The 20445-nt window shown below is 43.3% G+C and overlaps 1 protein-coding gene across 3 annotated transcripts in view; it reads right to left on the bottom strand.

Moving 5' to 3' along the window:
• Window positions 1-20445, bottom strand: part of NUBPL (NUBP iron-sulfur cluster assembly factor, mitochondrial) — a 183547-nt gene that overhangs the window by 66058 nt on the left and 97044 nt on the right. Inside the window, exon 12 of one of the 3 annotated variants that reach the window (XM_085580471.1) lies at window positions 5431-15309. The exons of the other annotated variants lie outside the window; for them this stretch is intronic. Within the exon in view, the coding sequence (XP_085436597.1) occupies window positions 15304-15309 (6 nt within the window). The 3' untranslated portion in view covers window positions 5431-15303. Of the gene's footprint in view, window positions 1-5430; window positions 15310-20445 lie in introns of those variants that run through there. 3 annotated transcript variants of the gene reach the window in all.

Here is a 20445-nt window from a genome sequence, read left to right as displayed (position 1 = left end):
CCCCCTTGAAGGGACCTCTAGTATGTATGCCCAGGGAAGGAATGATAACCAGTGTTAGAGGGGCCCTGTCTCTAGCCAGGGAGAGGCACGGGAAAACCGGATCTTCTGGACAGTGTGGATCCGATGGCCTGGCACATCAGAGCCACAAAAATATGATGCTTTAGTTGATACTGGTGCACAGTGTACTCTGATACCATCGGGACATGTGGGGGCAGAGCCTGTTTCCATTGCTGGTGTGACAGGGGGATCACAACAATTGACTCTGGTGGAAGCTGAGGTGAGCCTGACTGGGAAAGAGTGGAAGAAACACCCTATAGTGACTGGCCCAGATGCTCCGTGTATCCTAGGTATAGACTTCCTCCGGAACGGATATTACAAAGACCCAAAGGGACTCAGGTGGGCTTTTGGAATAGCCGCTGTAGAGGCAGAAGACATTAAGCAATTGAACACCTTGCCTGGACTGTCAGAAAACCCCTCTGCAGTAGGACTCCTAAGGGTGGAAGAACAACGCGTGCCAATTGCGACCTCGACAGTGCACCGCCGGCAGTATCGGACGGATCGAGATGCCGTGATCCCCATCCACAAAATGATTCGGGAGCTGGAGAGCCAAGGGGTGGTCAGCAAAACCCACTCACCCTTCAACAGCCCCATCTGGCCTGTGCGCAAATCTGACAAAGAATGGAGATTGACTGTGGACTATCGTGGCTTAAATGAAGTGACTCCACCGCTGAGCGCTGCTGTGCCGGACATGCTGGAACTCCAGTACGAGCTGGAGTCCAAGGCAGCAAAGTGGTATGCCACCATTGATATTGCTAATGCGTTTTTCTCCATTCCTCTGGCAGCAGAATGCAGGCCTCAGTTTGCTTTCACCTGGAGGGGCGTGCAGTACACCTGGAACCGACTGCCCCAGGGGTGGAAACACAGCCCCACCATCTGCCATGGACTGATCCAGGCTGCACTAGAAAAGGGTGAGGCTCCAGAACACCTGCAATACATTGATGACATCATTGTGTGGGGGAGCACAGCGGCAGAAGTGTTTGAGAAAGGTGAGAGGATCATCCAGATACTACTAGAAGCTGGCTTTGCCGTCAAGAAGAGCAAAGTCAAGGGACCTGCCCGAGAGATCCAGTTCCTGGGAGTGAAATGGCAAGATGGACGGCGCCAGATTCCCACTGAGGTCATCAACAAGATCACAGCTATGTCCCCACCAACCAGCAAAAAGGAAACACAAGCTTTCCTGGGTGCCATAGGTTTCTGGAGAATGCACATTCCTGAGTATAGCCAGATTGTGAGCCCTCTTTATCTGGTTACCCGAAAGAAGAATGATTTCCACTGGGGCCCTGAGCAGCAACAAGCCTTCACCCAGATCAAGCAGGAGATCGCTCATGCTGTAGCCCTTGGCCCAGTCAGAACGGGACCAGAGGTCAAGAATGTGCTCTACTCTGCAGCCGGGAACCATGGGTTGTCTTGGAGCCTTTGGCAGAAAGTGCCTGGGGAGACTCGAGGCCGACCACTGGGATTCTGGAGCCGAAGTTACAGAGGGTCTGAAGCCAACTACACTCCCACAGAGAAGGAAATCTTGGCTGCCTTTGAAGGAGTTCAAGCAGCCTCGGAAGTAATTGGCACAGAAACACAACTCCTCCTGGCACCCCGACTACCGGTGCTGGGGTGGATGTTTAAAGGAAAGGTTCCTACTACCCACCATGCCACTGACGCCACATGGAGCAAATGGATTGCCCTCATCACTCAACGCGCCCGTATTAGAAACCTGAATCGCCCTGGGATTTTGGAGATAATTACGAACTGGCCAGAAGGTGAAAACTTTGGTCTCACTGATGATGAAGAGCAGGTACAAGTGGCAAGGGCTGAAGAAGCTCCACCATACAACCAACTACCAGCAGAGGAGACCTGCTACGCTCTTTTCACTGACGGTTCCTGTCGCATCGTAGGGATGAACCGGAAGTGGAAAGCAGCCGTATGGAGCCCCACACGCCAAGTTGCACAAGCTACCGAAGGAGAAGGTAGATCGAGCCAACTCGCTGAACTCAAGGCCGTTCAGCTGGCTCTGGACATTGCTGAAAGGGAAAAGTGGCCAAAGCTCTACCTTTATACTGATTCATGGATGGTAGCCAATGCTCTGTGGGGCTGGCTGGGAAGGTGGAGAAAGGCCAACTGGCAACGTAGAGGAAAGCCAATCTGGGCTGCTGATATATGGAAAGACATTGCCTCTCGGGTGGAAAAGCTGACGGTGAAAGTCCGTCATGTAGATGCCCATGTCCCCAAAAGTCGGGCTAATGAGGAGCACCGGAACAACGAGCAGGTAGATCAGGCAGCAAAAATAGAGGTGTCAAAGATAGACTTAGATTGGCACCATAAGGGGGAGTTGTTCCTGACTCGATGGGCTCATGATGCCTCAGGTCATCAGGGCAGAGATGCCACCTACAAGTGGGCACGAGACCGAGGGGTGGATCTAACCATGGACAGTGTTTCCCAGGTTATCCATGACTGTGAGACGTGTGCTGCCATCAAACAGGCCAAGAGGGTGAAGCCCCTCTGGTATGGTGGGCGGTGGTCCAAGTACAAGTATGGGGAGGCCTGGCAGATTGACTACATCACACTGCCCCAGACACGCCAAGGCAAGCGCTACGTGCTGACCATGGTAGAAGCCACCACTGGATGGCTGGAGACTTTCCCTGTACCTCATGCCACTGCCCGGAACACCATCTTAGGCTTGGAAAAACAAGTCCTGTGGAGACACGGCACCCCTGAGAGAATTGAGTCTGACAACGGCACCCATTTCAAGAACAGCCTTATCAACACCTGGGCCAGAGAACATGGTATCGAATGGATATATCATATTCCCTATCATGCTCCAGCTGCCGGCAAAGTTGAACGGTGCAACGGACTCCTTAAGACTACCCTGAAGGCACTCGGTGGGGGAACATTTAGAAACTGGGAAATTAACCTGGCAAAAGCAACCTGGATGGTCAACACCCGGGGGTCTGTCAATCGAGCTGGCCCTGCTCAGTCAGAACCCTTACACGCAGTAGATGGAGATAAGGTCCCTGTAGTACATATGAAAGGTATTTTAGGGAAAACTGTTTGGATTAATCCCACCTCAGGCAAAGACCAACCCATTCGTGGGATTGTCTTTGCTCAAGGACCTGGTTACACTTGGTGGGTAATGCAGGAAGATGGGGAGACCCGCTGTGTACCACAGGGAAACTTAGTCTTAAGAGAGAACTGGGTATAAGATTTCATGGTGTGCAGATGGAAATAGAATAAGGGGTGGATAATGTCCTGGGTTGTAAGATAAGCTTGTATTCCATTTGCCATCTGTCGAAGGCGAACCGGTTGGACAGGTTTTTTGTTATCTCTCTCAGAGACAATGGTTTGTGTATACACCTTTGACTGATTCAATGAAAGGCTGAAAAAATGTAACGCCGTGAGGGGTCCCACCCAGAGGGGGGAAGCAGCTCTCACTCTTCTTCGTGGGACTCCGAGAGAAGCAGCTCTCTCTCACTCTCTCTTCGCGGGATTCCGAGAGAAGCAGCTCTCCCTCTTCTTCGCGGGACTCCGAGAGAAGCAGCTCTCTCTCTCTCTGCGCGGGATTCCCAGAAAAGCAGCTCTCGCTCTCTCTCTCTTCGGCGGCACTCGCAGCGAAGCAGCCGGCGCGCGCAGAGGCGACGGCAGCGGAGCTCAGAGGCAACCCCGGCGCAGAGGAAGACCGGCCCCCACTGCCACCAGATCTTCAGAGGAAAATTATACCCTTCTAAAGATCACCACTTCAGCTGCAACTCATCAACTATTGCAAGGGAAAGCAATTGTCCCAGCAAAACCTGATACTGGCATTCCTCAGGTTCTAGACTTTTTCTTTCACTAGTTTTGTTTGTACCGATTGCATTTTCCTTTTTAAATTGTTGTCTAGTTTTCTCCTAGTAAAGAATTGTTACTCCCACTCCCATATCTTTGCCTGAGAGCCTTTTAATTTAAAGATCCTCGTAATTCAGAGGGAGGGGGGTTTGCCGTTCTCCATTGCACAGGAGGCTTTGCCCTCTTTCACAGACTCCTGTCTTGTCTAACCAAGACACATATATATATGGAATTAATTTAGCCTTTTTTCTTTTTTCTTAGAATTCACCTTTTCTTTTTTTCCCCACAACTTTTTCCAGTAGTATTTTGAGAGGTAAAATATTTGCAGTTGAAAGACTTATATTAACTTAAATCATGTAGCTTTGTAAATAAATATGACACATTTTAGTAACATTTCCATAACAGGGCTGGAGAACAGACAATTTTGATACCTACCTTTTTAACATCCACAGGCTGAATATTTCAAGTGAGTTACAATAGAGAACAGTAGAGGGTAATAGAAGTTTCTAAACAAATTATGCTTGTTTATTCCAGCTGTGGAAAGATACCTGTACAGTTCAAACACACCATAGTGCTTGGGGTGATTTTGTGTCTACTGAGTCAGAATTAAAAATAAGATAATGTTTGGAAATCAGACTGGTTCCTCAGAAAATTTCTTCACGCACAGCTGCTGACAGGTAACTGTATTTTGCTCTCAACTGAGACTCACAAAGATGGATGGAAAAAATGTGCTCTCAAAATCTACATTATATAAAGGAGAGCAGTAAAAGGTTACTATACATGACTAAACAAATCCAACTTAAATTAAAACATGTCAAATAACTTTTTCTTTGGGATAATTCAAGAACAATTTTCAAAATGTACCATCGCTGCTTTATCCAGATCACAGCACCCCATTCAGAAGGAGATAAGGTATCCAGTCCCATATGGAATTCTGAGACCCAGGAAGAAACTCATAAAAGCAGGAAGTCCAGAGTCTACCCTCAGTGTGTCTGCCATCACAGGGACCAGTCTGTGGTGTCACACAGCCAAAGGACTCTGCCTTTAGGTAGGGAGAGAGGACCAAGACCCAGGACAGCCCTTCAGCTCAGCACTAGTGCAGGGTCAGTAGGACATTGCACAGCTCTAGTTAACACCTCAGTAAATACCCATGCAATGACTCAGCCAGGGTGCTCTCTCCAGCTCCATTCACAACAGCTAAAAGCAACAGAGCTCTTGTGAGGACAGGAAGTTTAAAGAAATCAAACTCTGAATGCCACCAACACATGTCATATGCTTCCGAAAACTGAACTCCACCTGCTCAAACTGTCAGCTACTAAACTTCTGTCATTTTAGGATATTATTCTTTTAATATCCTCATTACTACTTAAGAAAGAGACTGCACCCAGCTCTGAACTCAACATATCCCACAAATTTCTCCCTCTCCTGCATTTAGGAGTCTAGACAACTATGCATATACCCATCACCCAGAACAGTATCCTCTTAAATCACTAGGATTTTTCCATAACAGGAGAGAAATTAACAAAAAAATAAAAAAAATGTTCCAGGCAGACAGACTTTGAGTACTGCAGTAATCTTTTATTGGCAGACAGCACAAAACATCATGCACTAAACTTGAGAGTGAGCACTATGTCTGCCCCCAATGGCATTGATCTCATTATCAAACACACAAAGCTGCTTCTGGTTCAGAGCCAGCACAAGCTGCACAACATGTTCCCAAAGTTATTTAGTACATCACAGGCCAGACAGTAGACAAAGATGGACAATGCTGTACTCGCCTTCGCATCAAATACCAGATTTCAGGCACCCCAGATGAAAACAACTTCATTACAGATCATTTATTTCCAAGTAGCATAAATATATCCACAGGTAAAGAAACTGATTATTTTTGCAGTATTGGTAAAGAGCTCACAGGTTTGTCACCTTCAGAGATTTCAAGTAAACAGAAGCAACTAAGCTGCCAAAGCTCTTCTTCACATTTTTGTCCTTAAAATTAGTATAGTCATACAAGATTCTGGTGCCATATGATAGTCCTGCTGTGCTCCTGATAGCACACAAAATGCCAAGGAGGACTTCACAGCAGACCTCATCACTAGTGCAGCTTCCAGCCCTCTGGTAATTAGAATCCCAGCTCCAGTGCCACCACAATAACCTCAAAGGCAGTGGCTCACTCTCAGCCTACTAACAGACACCACAGCTGAGAACACCTGCTCTCAGCAGCATCCTGACACTTTCTACCTTTGCCTGGACATGCTGGGCTTTCCCTGTTTCCACCTGGATTTTCACAGTTTTCTGATATCTCAAGACAGACAAGAAAAGTGAAATGTGAGAAGAATGACAGAGAAAAATGAAGTCTGATACAAACATTCTGGAAGATAAAAGATACTCCAAATTTATCCTGCACAGTGAGAGAGTCTTCTGTTCCATAGTGCTGCTGCCTGATCTCAGTTCCTAGAAATCTCCTTTGAAATGATAAATCACATCATCAGTCCCAAGTAATAACATGCAACAAAACTGGACCTTAACCACTGCACAAGAAACACTGCTCCGCTGCAGAGATCACATGCAGCTCAGTAACTCTGAGATCTGGTTTGGAACTGCAATTCTGGTTCTGCCAAACCTGTGTCCACTTGTGCTTTTGAATTCCTGTGTAGTCATATATTTACACACCTCACTTATCTGCGATTTCATGTATCTATTCAGAATACTGAAGTAAAAAGTGGTGCTTATCTCCTCATCTCTCTGTATCATAAGCTCTTCACTGTTCTCAAGACAAGAAGGAAACATACTCAAAAGTGTAAAGTTAGGGCACAGAAGAATGGATCTAAAATAAAGGTGGAGCAAAATCAGAAAAGGGCTGGATGAGATACAATTAGGAAGAAACATCCCAGGCAAGAAGAGTGTATTTCTATAAATAGGTTATTAGTAAAAAGAAGACCAAGACAAGAGTTGGTTTGCTGGTCACAGTGGACAAAGCTGCCAGTAGATATATAAGTGGCCAAAGAATTGAATTCATGTAATCAGTTTGCTAACACTAGTAGTACCAACAACAGATGGTTTAATAGAGCTGCCTGGAAGAGCAAAGAAGACAGCAGAGAGTAGCTGGATGTTTTCAGTTCAGCTGGTCAAGCTAATTTTATCATGGGATACTCGAAGGAATAAGTGAAGCAGTGTCATGAGCATTAGCAGTTCTCTCTCAGAGCTCATGAATATCAAATGATGAGATCTAGGAAAAGGGTAAAACATTGATATCATGCTCTTATTCAAAACAGGTGAATGGAGGGGTGGGGAATTTAAGACCAATCTGTGTAAGTACTGTAGCAGCAGCAAGGTTTTGTATCTTAGACACTGTAGAGATACACACCAGAAAGGGTTGATAGGGAGATACAATGGATTTTATAAAGATAAAGGATGAAATATATAAAAAAATCTCAGAGATGGTTTCAGGAGGAAAACCTTTTTAAAGCAGTCAAGAAAAGCAGCAAATAAACAAACTACTTCAAAGATCTTAGAAGAAGAGGGAGCAGAAGAGAGAGAGAGAGAGAGAAAGAGAGAGAGAGATGAGTAAAAGCCAATAATGGATATGTGAAGAACAAGTCATGTCAAGGTATTGTAATTTCCTTCTTTGTCAAAGAAGCAGGCATGGCAATAGAAAAGAATAAGAGCACATCATCTTGACTTAATAAGGCTTTTGACACTGTCTCTCATGATATTCCCTAGCACAAATAGCTAGGGAAATACAGCCTAGATTATACTATTGGAAGATGGGTACAGAACTAGCTGGGAAAAAAACCTATACATTCAAACCCAGCAGAATGTCACTGTCAGAGTGAAGGACACAAAGACTGGGTAGTGAGATCTGCAACAATCTGGTTCCACCCTGGGTCTTCTCCTGCTGAATAATTTTCTGGGCAGCCTGAACATGGGAATGTGAATTTATTGCACGCACAAGTGACAGAACTCTTAACAGGGCACAAGCTGTTTGGGAAACAGAATTCATCAGATCCAAACCACAGCCAGCCCACCTTGCTAGTATGTCTTCACCATCACTTCAAATGCCAAGTCCTCCTTAAAGGGCTTAGCAAGGCCCTCTGAGCAAAAGGTGGGGAGGAATGGGGGGAACAACACAGTTGATTTATGTGTTTGAAGTTACTCTAGGTTCAAGGAAAACTGTAAAACATATGGAATGCATTTCAGAAAAGTAGATGTTGAGAAAAGAGATAGGAAAAGAAAATGAAAATGGAAAAATCAACCAAACTATTGAAATGACCACTATTCATAGTAGTCATTTTTCCTGTCCTATCCCAGCCAAGAGGTGTGATGGAGCTCTTCATTAGAAAATGAATAGCAAAGAATAGACTGCAGAGAAATACAGTTTATATGCTCTTATCTATGCAAAATCATAAAGACATTACTTTAAAAATATTTTTAGTTGTCTGGTAAAAGACAAAACCTAGCCTCTGTTTATTAAACAAGCAAGCTTTGCTCACCAGTAGTTCAGCTAAATTTTAAAAGTGAAACACAGAAGGAATTTACTTCCACTTAAACTTGGGCAGGGATGCTTATCTTTAAAGTACGCATTATTTTGATTATTGAACTGGTGCTTTACCTGCAGCATTGACTATCCAGAAACACTGCTTCCCAAAAATGAACAGTAAGCATCAGTAGCACAAACATGTGCATTTTGCACTGGATTTGGTGAAGCAAATGAAGGAAGCTAATCAAGTCGCCTGCCTCAAGATTGCTTTTACTGTTCACATCCAGCTGAGTTTACAGCACAGGGTATACCAGTATACAGCACAGCAAGCAAAAGGTATAACAAAAGACTTTCACATAGGCAATTTGAGAATGTAATTGGTTGAAGTCATTGTCATTGCCAACAGGGGCACAAGTTTATGGGACAATTGGTAACAGAACACAAATACTACTTGTGTGAAAACTACTGTGCGTTTAACTACATGGAAATTAGCGTGTAGTGGCAGGCTGACAACACAGTGAGCACCATATCATTACAAGATTATAGCCTTCTGAACCACAAGGCAAGAATACAGGTTATATGCTAATTAGTTTTGGATCCTCTAAAGGTAATTACATGGTAATCTTCATGTAGTTACATGGTGTTTAATAGGAAACCTTATTAACTAATCATATAATTAAAGAGTAATTGCAAGATACTCCTTCCTTGTGACATCCATGGTGGCCAGATAAATTAAAAGTGATAGAACTTCACAGCATAACCTGTTCCTGTTACCAGCCTTCAGGGCAATATCATGCCTCTCAAGACACTGAAGTAGATAGGAAAATGCACCAAAAGTCAAGGTGCTTATCATTTGCTCAATACACAGAAAATAGCACCTCACACCCAGAACCACTGTTTGTTTCCACAAAATTACTAGGAAGGGAACCTCACCATGTTCTTGTTTTTTTCTTCACATGATTTTCTTCTTTTCTTTTTCTCCCCGTTTTTGTCAATAATTTCAGTTTCTGTAGCTTCTCAGTCACACCCATCCTGTTTTCTTAACATATTTAAGACACATGGAGTCAACTCTTTGCTCCATTACCTTCACTTTTTTCCCCTTTTCTTCCTCTAATAAACTCTTCAGTACTTTTGCTACTACTTTTTTTTTTAATGTGAAAACTCAATCAACTTTTTAATTATTTTTTCTTTTCCTTCTTCTGCTTTCTTTTCCTAGGACTCTCATTGTTTCCTCTCCTTTTGCAAAGGACACTGCCATGCAAATGATAAATAAATTTATTGACACTCTCCCCTCAGACTTTCCAAAGCCAAGGCTGCAGCCAGCGAGGTTCCTCCATTTTTGTTCCATTATCCAGGCATCTTTTCTGCCTGGCTCCAGCAGAAGTTGCTCACTGCTGCCACAGTCTTTTCTCCAGACTGATACTTAGACAACCTTTCTAGTGCTTCCTGACAGGTCACACCACTGACCACAGCAAAAGCTGCACAGCACAGCCAGCTGGAAAGAGGTGGACAAGCAGTGCAGACCAGCACACAGTGCTGGCCAATTTCAAAATGCCTCTCTCGTGAGCTACTTAAGTTGCAAAAATGGCTTCATTCCAGAGTGGATTGAAAACCTGGAATTTCTCACAAAAGAGCATTAAAAATCCAGTAAATCAAAACATTTCATTCTTGTTTCCACCTTCTTTTGTTTGTTTGTTTTTTGTTATTCTGTCTTTTATTTTGTACCATCTAAAACTAGAGTTATATAATAGCATAATCTACAGCAGTGCTGTTCCATCCTCACAGTGGGGAACAAAATAAAGACGGGTATGAATTCCAAAGGGAAGGGAAGGAAAGCTCCTGCAAGCTTCACAGTGGTAGAACCCATTGTGTAGGTAGAAAACACATTGTAAGGTAAGAAAACTATGGAAGAGTACAATGTTATAGGAACACTGAGAGACAGAATTAAAATACTGTCCACAAAATCAGAGCAGGCAAAAGTGATGATCAGTTGTGATTCAATATAACAAATGCTCTACTCTCACCTTTCATTTTTTTATGTCACATTTGTTCACTTTTTTTTATACATGTCTAGAGCTGGGTTAATGCAATAATAATCAAGGACCCTGGGGAATCTGCTGTTATCCTAGAACTGCCTGCTGCAGCCATAAGAGGGAGCTGTGTTGAGGGGGAAGAAACACCAGGTAAGTGCATAGAAAATCCATCAGTTTGGTCTTTTTACTATACTGAGTTTCTCTGACACCTTGGTGGGAATGTACATCTGCTTCTGTCCTCCAGCCTGAGGGGGTTGGAAGAAACATGACAGACTGGATCAAGTGCCAGTGAAGCAGTGATGCTAGGAAGTGCCATTCCTTTCACTAAACTTGGCCCACAACCTCTAACTGTGTAGCTCCTAGCAGGGAAAATGCAGTGCCTGAAGAGTTTGAAGGTAGAGGTAACATCTCTTGTTAGATCAACTGGTAGAGCTGGAAAGGCTGAACAAACTTTTGGGTTTCCTCAGTTCTACAGCAACATCAGAATGGTGAGTTTGTACTTGAGCTTCTGTTTCTTGATCAGTTTTTCCCAGCTGACACCCAGAGATACTCCCTCCTCCTGCAAACCTCACATGGCTCATGTTGTTGGTCTACCACAACTGCAGCAGCCTCGAGCAGAGGCAGCCTCGTGCTGCCACCACCTACATCTGAGACAGCTGCACGTGCAGTCCGTGAAACCCCTTGGGCACACCCCACTGTGGGTGACAGTCACAGGGCAAGGGGCTGGATTTTGTGTGAGGGTATCACACTCATGGCATTGCACTGTTAGCGTGCCTCATTATATCACCTGCCCTAAATAAAGAATTTGGGGGGCTTGCATTTCTTTTTCAGCTAAATTTATCTATATCTCATTCCTACACCTCCTAGTACAAATCCTTCAAAATACAGGTTCAGAGGGCATTGTGAAGACAAAGAGAAAGGGAGGAAAGTGGGAAAATAACTGCTTTCATGGCCACTACTACCTTGGCATTGGAAGGGAAGGGAGGCAGTGGGCAAACCATACAGAGCCCTCCCAAGTCTCACAGCAGGTTTTACTTCCCAATCCCTGAGCACCTCGTGGTTGTTCAGAAAGAAGAGAACAAAAGCCTGCGTCAGGAGAGTTCCCTGAAAGGGACTGTGACACTGAAAAATTATGTCTGATTGTGAGGCATTTTGGCAGCAGAAGAAGTCTGCTGGGCCAGCATATTCACACTGCAGCCATTCCCACGTGCTCAGCAGTACATGGGCAGCTCGCACACCAACAGCCCCTCAGAGCAGGGGATCCTACTGGCATATGGACCCTGCTTCCAGGTTAGTCAGTGCTGACTCAAATGTCTGCACAATTAAGTAAAGTTAAGCAGGAGGCAAGAGTAGCTCACAGTATTACTTCAATTTGGAGATAACAAAGGCTTATTAATTAAGAACAGCAATTACTCGAGTAAAAGAGGTTATGAACTCCTTTTTTCACTACAAAAGTCTGTGTACAAGTCTGCATGCTGTGCTGACATTGACACTTTCCAGAAAGGCAATTCCATTTTTTTAGCATACAGAAATAAGCTTCCAAAGCAGATTGTGGCTTAGTAAAAGACACTGCACTGCAGAGATCATTCTCTCCACCACTGCTTCTTTTTCCATGAGCATTGGGAGCATTGTGGCACAGTGTCACAACACCCACTTCAGCCCCAAATTTGTGACATTGGTGCCTTCTTTCTCCTCACCCTGTGTAGCTCTGGGTCACTGCTTCAGCAGCTGTGGAGCTGCTGGAAAGCACCTCAGGCTATTATTCCAGATGCAACTTGGGAGCAGCACTGCTCCTCACAGGCACAGAGCATGTCATTCTCTGAGCTCCTAAAACAACTTTTACTCACTGATCTCAATAATTTCAAGTATCCATTATCTCGTAATTTATTAAATAAATAAAATCTCCAGAAACCCTGGGGATACTGTGACTAAGGAGCGGCCAGCAACTGGTGAAATGTAAAAGTAAGGTCAGAACCAGGTGCATGAATGTCAAATGGAAAACTGCTGGAGATTTGGGAAACTGGTGCATTTCTAGTCTGTATGAACAGTCACCCTGGGATCTCAGGCTGGAAGGGACAAAGGGACAAGAACCTGAGGATGAACTTTAAGAACTGTACTGAACTTAAGATCACTCTGAGTCAATATTAGCTCTTGATTTTTTTGCTCTCACCTTCATTTGCCTAGAGAGGTAGACACACTAAGAAATATGTGTTTTAAAATATTCACCTTTTTGAGACACATATCTGGTGCATTTTAACCACTCTGACCTCTTTTTCCCCCCTAGAAATAAAGCTAGAAAAGGGCAATGATGACTGAATTCTCCCTTTATAGCATGAGCTGGTGCCAGCTGAAGTCTGTGAGAGCTGTTTGAAAGGTGTCACAGGAGAGGAACCTTATGGTGTCTGAAGTCATCTGTTTTCAAGCTGTATAAAAGTGTTTTGCTCTTTACTGTCATTTCTCAATTTTTGCTTACCTTTAATTACCCCAAATTGTGCAAATACACCAAGAACTCACATGGTCACCCGCTCAGATACCTATTTTGATAATGCTCCCTCTGCAATGTTGTGTAAATTAGCAGGTTAGAGAAGAGACTTCAGGATTTAAAATTTTCCATTAATTCACACTCTGCAGAAGAATCAATACTCAGCAAATGTCCAGGTGCCCTGACAGGACATATGCAGACTGTGACAACTTGATAATTGTGGTAGTCTGTTATTTTACAGTTTGCTCTTCTGTAGTAGGTTTTAATGTTCCTTGTTATAGGTTTGCAATGCTTCATTCTCTGTACCCCATTTGGCTTCCCTAATGGTTCAGTCCTGAGTTGTTTACCAGTTTTCCCCACCAAAATGGATGTCAATCCACATGTATACCTCCCTTGTTCCCTTGTCTGTCAAAGACAGCACACTCCTTTGGTTCTGGAGTGTTCCCTGCCCTTTATCCCTTCCTCAAAGCAGAATTGGATTGTAGGGTTTGCTCCCTCTCCATGTCAGCTTCTCCTGGGGGAGCCCTTACCCTGCACCCCTCCTTTAATGTCCTCCTCTTGCTCAAAGGTTGTGTCCTCCCCATGTTCCCTCTATCCTTTTTAAGTAGCCCCTTGGTACAGGGACTACGGGTTTGGATTTGTCACTTACTCTGCCCACTTCAAGATTAAATCTTTGGAGACTCAGACAAGTGTCCTTCCTTACTCCCCTGCTTCGCTGAGCTCCCCAAACAGCACCAGTCCCGGCAGAGACTCGGGGCGGCCACCAGCAGGACAGCGGCCGGGAACCTCCACCCGTGGCCAAAGAGAGCCAGGCACAGATAATTGTAACTTCTTTAGCAGACAGGGATATAAGGAGGTCTATCATGCAGGAAAGCATATTGGAAACAAAGAGGCTGTAACTTCCCCATCAAGTCATCCAAGTCACAAGGAAGTAACCTTGAAGCACAAATCCAGGAAGTGAAAATGTAAATTCTGTGAAATGGAAGAAACCACATCTCAGCATGTACAAGCAAAAAGTATTGCTAACAGACATCAGAAAAATCTGGATGACAGGACTTCAGGCTAAAGCCATCATTCTAATGCAAAATCATAAAGCAAATCTAGGTACTGGTTTTGAATGTTTCAATTACTCACAGTCAATGGTGACCTTCCAGGATTGGGTTCCCTGTTCAGCATTTCACTGTCTCATTGTATTGAAAAGATAATTTCCCTGACCTTTGCAAAGTTTTGTCCACTACCTGTTATCTTGACAGAAAATACAGGTATCTACAGCAGGCACAAAGGGGAAAAAAAAAAAAAAATCAAAGGTATCATGTCACTTCTTTGAAAAGAAAAAATCTCAAACATAAATTCTTTTTTTTTAAATTATGTATTAAACAGTATGTTCTTATCAATAAGTTACAAGGCAAACAGATGTAGAAGTCACTTCCAATGTATTGTTGAAGGTGTTTATGTCAATGAGACAAGCAGAAGTTTTAGGTGATTGTTTGTTTGCATGAGCAAAATACTAAAATAAGGGCATACTAAGCAACTTTGAAATAGGAGTGATGGATTGTTCTCTTATTATTCCAAAAGAACATCTGGCAGTATTTGTTCATACACACTTAAGGTGACCTTTCCTCACTAGAAGTGATTTCCACTCCCAGTTTCCAAACCAATTGCTTGACAGCCCTCTATGCTATAAAAATTACACGAGTCATGCCTAGATAGCCAAATTGATATAAACAACGTAATTTTAATAGAAGTATCCTAATTCTTCTATGAAAACAATATTAAATCACAAACTTCTTTTACTATCTCTTGCGTATCAGAAAGAGTAACTGAGCATTCAACCCACAGGATTCTACTGTCGTAATGGTGGTGAGAAGAACCCAAAGGAATAGAAAAATAGAACTCTTCAAGAGTGGTGAGTTTGGGACTTGATTTACTTATTTCAGCTGAAGAAGGTATCTCTGATCTTACAGCTCTTTTGGAAGTACATTTTCTTCCCCAAGACAATCCCAGGGCTGTCAGGGGGGAGTGTGAGGGCCAGCAGAAACTTGTGCCACATGCAGGGCAGGCAGTGACAGCAGCGATGCCCAAGTGCTGGCAGTTAGCAGGGATGCAGAGTCAGGCCTGTATGCAAAGTAAATGTGACAGCACAGAGGCTTCAGGGGGAGCATTCCTTGGCACATACATAAATAAATGTACCAAGCATTGTGTCCTTACACAAAAGTGGCTCCACAACTGCCTTACTGCTGTGTATATGCTGGAATTACAGGTACAGAGCGATCCAGGGTGAAAAACCTTCCCGTTTTGGTAGCAGGGTTTATATTCCTTCTTGCAGACAGCTTTACATCCCTTCACAGGCATTCAGTCAGTTCAGACCTGTTCGTTCCCTGGAGCAGAGATTCTTTTGTTTGCCAAATTGGAGTACGTGGGTATTTTTGGTAGAAACATTATACCTGCAAGATATGTAGGCATCAAGTATTCAGGATGCAAATGAAGATTACATCTTTGTACAAACTGTATTCAAGGCAATCGTACTGGAGACCAAGATAATTCTAGCCCTTTTGTGTATTTTTTTAACATTATAAAATTGGACAATTCTCCTTCTCTGAATGCTGAGTACCTGAGCCAAGCCATGATCCGTGCCACCTCCTTGTATTTCACTTCAGCAATATAACAGAGAGGATTTCTCAGCCAGAAGTTTCCTTGCCTCTGCTGCTAACATTTGTGACAAACCTCTTTGTTTTATAGATCTTGGAGGAAGACCCCAGGGACACCTCATCAAGCCACCTCCAAACTGGACAAAAAGAAGAGAGGTTGCAAGGCAGATCTCTTATGCAGTGCCTTACTGAGCCACACCAGGGGGTGTAACTTACAGAGGGGGAGGAGGATTACTCTCCTCTTTTCTCCTTTTCAAAATCACATGATTACTATAAGCTGGGTCAAAATAATGTTATAAATGTACATTGTAGTGTTTCATGAAATGTAAAGTGCAAGCTTGTAAAAGAGTACAGCCACAAACAGCTGGATTTAGAAACAACTATATATGGTATATATCCTATTACTATACACTTAGAAAAAGATCTGAGGTAATTTCACATCTATTTATTTTTGTCACAGGATTTTAAATTAATCTCCATAATTTTAGCAATGGCCTGATATACAATATACCAAAATTCAGAATAAAAATCCTTGAGAAATAAAATGCAATTCATTCCAGTTTGAAAATCAAAGCCTTCATATTACCAATCCTGTTTTGAAAATGTAAAGAAAATGTATATATATTCTAAAAGTACACATGAATGTCTTGAGAAAAGCTTATTTTACATATTGTATGGATAGGCATATAAATATGAAATTACCAAGGAACATAAGTTTCTTGGCATTTGTCATGCAGACAAAGCCAAGAAAAATAAGGGTATTTTCTGGTAAAGAACTAAATTAATGGAATCTACCTCAAATGACTATACTGCTTGGGTTGGTACATTCTGAAAGTCTTCACTCAAATGCTGCCAGTTCCAAAACCTCCTACTATTTAGAACTTATGACCTAGCTCAATGTTCTCTGTTGAATAACTGAGGCATTAAAAGAAAACAGAAAAAGTAAGAAGCAGGGAGGTTTGGTTGGTGGTTTTTGTTTCAGGTTTTTTTTAATTAATGAAAGGTAGAAGAAAAATCAATGAAAAGGAAGCAATTGACCTTTCATGGGGAATATTTTTTATGAACTAAAGCATTCATGTCTCATGTACCTGCCTCTGTGAACACAGTTTACATGTTTTGTGTGGTTAGCTACAAAAAAAGCACTCCAGCCAATTTCTAATAAATATAATCTGACTTTTAAAATCCTATTCCTATCAAAGATTATCAAGAGATAACCTGCTAGGTGCTATTCATTCTGTTACATCCACTTAAAGATAAAATCTCCTCGATGGAGCAGAAGAACCAGGCAATGGTACTCACCCCTCCACATAACTGTTTGGGCTGATGAGTTTAGTACTGTGACCTTACTCTGATATTAAAAATGTGACTCTACATGACACAACACCTCAAAAGCATAACTCTGATTTATAAAGGGCTTGCCATGCAGAAAGAACCTTTCAGGTAAAATCCCTGCTCCCAAGTCACTTAATGTCCTTTATATTAATACAGGCTGTTCTTTCATCCCCTAATGGAGTAGTGAGATTAAAGTTATCAAAGGGAACATCTAGTTTTGGGAAGTTATGTCAAGAAGGTATTCTCACAGCAATTGTGAGAAAAAAAAGTCACATTTCTCTTAGGGAATAACTAGGTCAGAGAATTACTGCAGTAGTTATATGTGTGAGAGCTTCCCTGTACAACCACAACCTTGCACTTTTGCCCTCTCTCTTTTTTGCCTCATAATGAAAAACATGCAGCTATTGGGACATTCTTCTCAAAAAAAAACCCTGCAGCTAGTTTGCAAACACATACACAGACTTCTGGGTATCTATTTCTGCATATTCCCAGTACTCAGCTATGCCTGCAGAACTTCATTCCCTGTTTAAACTGTCACCACATTCCACTTGGATCCAGTGTGGCACCCAAACAGACCATACCTGACACGGCCACCAGGCACCGCACCAAGGAAGGGGCAGGAAGTGCTGGGCAGGACACAAAAGGAATCTGTGACACCTGGACTTGATTTACAACCTCCAGGGCACTAAATAGCAAAACCCATACAGAAGCAGCAGGGCTGGGCCATGCCCTCACCATGGGCTCTGGGAGATGAGCCTGGCACAGCCTGTCACTATGGCCCATTCCCACAATTTAATGTCTCCCAGGGGGTTACTTGCTTAGGAAAATTTCTCATATCAAGAAACATTAGGAAAAGCGCCTCCATGTTATTGCTCTTTCTCAGTGAATTAAGTAGGCTGATTTTTCCCTTTCAAGAGGAGGTTTTGTGTTTTGAGCCCCTGTGACACAAGGGGAGGGACCAGTTGAGGTGTACACAACAAACACCACGATGCAGACAACGCCTTGCAGTCCGTATGAGAAAGCCTTTGGTAGGACCACCCCAATCCCTGCCCCCAGCTGTGAGGAGCCAGCAGGGCCCACGCTAGAGCAGCACTGCCCACACATACTTCGTGTGGAACGAGAAATACATTTCAACTGCATCTGACCCTCTGAAGGCAGTGTGATCTTCTGTTGTCAGTACACTTGACATTGCTTACACCAAAACAGCAGCAGAAGAAAACAAAATGACAAACACTGGTAATGAGCAGTTAATACAAGCTCCTGGATGAAGGCTTTGACAGATTTCTGCCCTCGTGGAACCTCTGCTTCACAAGACTATTTTCCAATGTAGTTCAATAAAAGAGCAAAAACGCTCAAAACTCCCTTCAAGGAAGCAAGGCTTCAAGTAGCCAGGCAGAGGTTTCCTGGGCGAGATGATGAATCAGTACAACTTCTGCAATGCATGCCTCCCCCATGCACACACAGAGCTGTGCACCTCAGGCTGGAGGTCAGTCAATGATCTTTGGACCATGTGCCAAAATAAATTCCCAAGTGTCTTGTGGGAAAAAAATCCCTGGAGATTAAAACTCAGCAGTTTCAAGGGCTGAATCAAATAGTTTGTGTACAGTCATAGCAAAAAATTGATTTTGATCAAAATGAAACAATCCTGTTGAAGAGTCTGGCATTTATTGTTAGGAAACTTCAATGCTACTGTTTTGTCAAGGTGTTCAAACTGGCCCTCTGCAAAAATAGTGATCCAGTTCTCCCTAACACATCACAGGAGTGAAACGAATTCTTTATTACAACTAGGGATTAGTAACAATTGTATTTCTAATTTGCAGAGACACCATTACTCAGAGCTTGGCTCTAAGATACAGGCAACTTACCTTCTCTATGCAAACAACAAATCTACCTCTCTGCAATCTGTTTGACTCCTTCTGCTCCATGAATGCCAGGCTCTATTATTTTGTATTTTACTGGCACTAACATAGAGAACAGAGGTTACAGAAAATACACATTTCATATGGCCCATCAGAAACTATGAAACTGTATCATAAACAATTTTCTGACTTTTCCTTCTTAGGAAATTAAACACTGGTACTTTTCAAAAGAAAACAGTTCTTTTAGGATTATGAATTCACTTTAAAAATAATTTGAAGGTAACAGAAGCAATTGCAACATCTTCACATTTTGCTCCAGGCCATGTTTGACAAGTGCACATTAGAATAGTAAAGGTTTATTCAGAACCTAAGAGTTAGTTAAACAGAAACCAATCAAATGTGTACTCCTATTTTTGCAGTTGAACCCCAGTGGAAATCAAGGAGGTGTCACAGAACATGTCACAGTTGAGACAGCCATGATACACAAGAGTATCACTACACAATTTCAGAATTCTCAGAGTAGCCATAGGCATCTGCCCATACAGAGTAACACCACCTCACTTCAGAATGCTGGGTCTGCCCTTCTTGTTCTTTAGTGCAACCTTTTATACCCTCATGTTCATGCATTGTGCCCTCTATTCCATTCATCATCCCTGATGATGTCCAATAATGTCCAATGTGTATGCCACTGTCTAAAACCCTTCAGTCTATTAAACTTTAGGCTGTAAGTAAATTTTTTGATTACTGATTTAAAAAAAAAAACATAGAAAATAATAACACTCTCTTAACCACCACCCACCTTTGCAAGAAAGAAGACTTTGATTCTTCTGATTAATGTGTCACAGTTGAGACAGCCACGATGTACAGAGCATTATCATGTAAGTTCAGAAAGCTTCAACCCATACAGAGTAACACATCTCACTTCAGAAGGCTGCAAGCATCTGCCCTTCTTGTTCTTCAGCCCAGCCTTTTATCCCCTCATGCTGATGCACTGCACCTGTGTGCCCTCTGCTCCCTTGGGTGGTTGGGGAGGGCCTGGGCCCTCCATGGCTCATTGCTGTCAGTGCTGCTCACCTGCTGCTCACAGCTGTGCCCACTGGGGATGGGGCTCAGCCCCACTCCCAGGTACCACAAACTGTCCCTGCTGAGAGGTACTGACTCCAAGATGAACCTGCTTCTGGCCACTGCCAAGCTATCAGCAACAGTGATAGCACTTCTGAGATGATGTATTTAAGAAGGGGGAAAAAAAGAGTTATTGGGCAAAAGCAAATTGAAGCCAGAGAACAGAGACTATGTGAGAGGAACAATTCTGCAGACACCAAGGCCAGTGAAGAAGAAGGGGCAGGAGATGCTCCAGACAGCAATGCAACAATTCCCCTGCAGCCCATGAGGAAGACCGTGGTGAGGCATCTGTGACCCTGCAGCCCATGGACATCAAAGGTGGAGCAAAGATCCACCTGCAACCTGTGGAGGACGCCATGCAGAAGCAAGTGACCCCGTGGGAAGCCCATGCTGTAGGAAGTTCCTGGCAGGACCTGTGGAGCCATGGAGGACCCACACTGTAACAGTCTGCTCCTGATGGACTACACCACATGGAAGGGACCCCCACTGGAGCAGTTCATGCAAAGTTACAGTCTGTGGGAAGGATTCTCTTTAGAGAAGTTTGTGGGTGTCTGACTGTCTCCTGCTGGAGCAGGTAACGAGTGTGTGGAGTTCTCTCCCTTATGAGGAAAGAGCAACA

The sequence above is a fragment of the Lonchura striata genome, chromosome 5 (assembly GCF_050655825.1).
Source record: "Lonchura striata isolate lonStrDom1 chromosome 5, ASM5065582v1, whole genome shotgun sequence".
NCBI lineage: Eukaryota > Metazoa > Chordata > Aves > Passeriformes > Estrildidae > Lonchura > Lonchura striata.
Note: the sequence above shows the minus strand (reverse complement) of the source record. Positions and strands in the feature narration are given on the sequence as shown.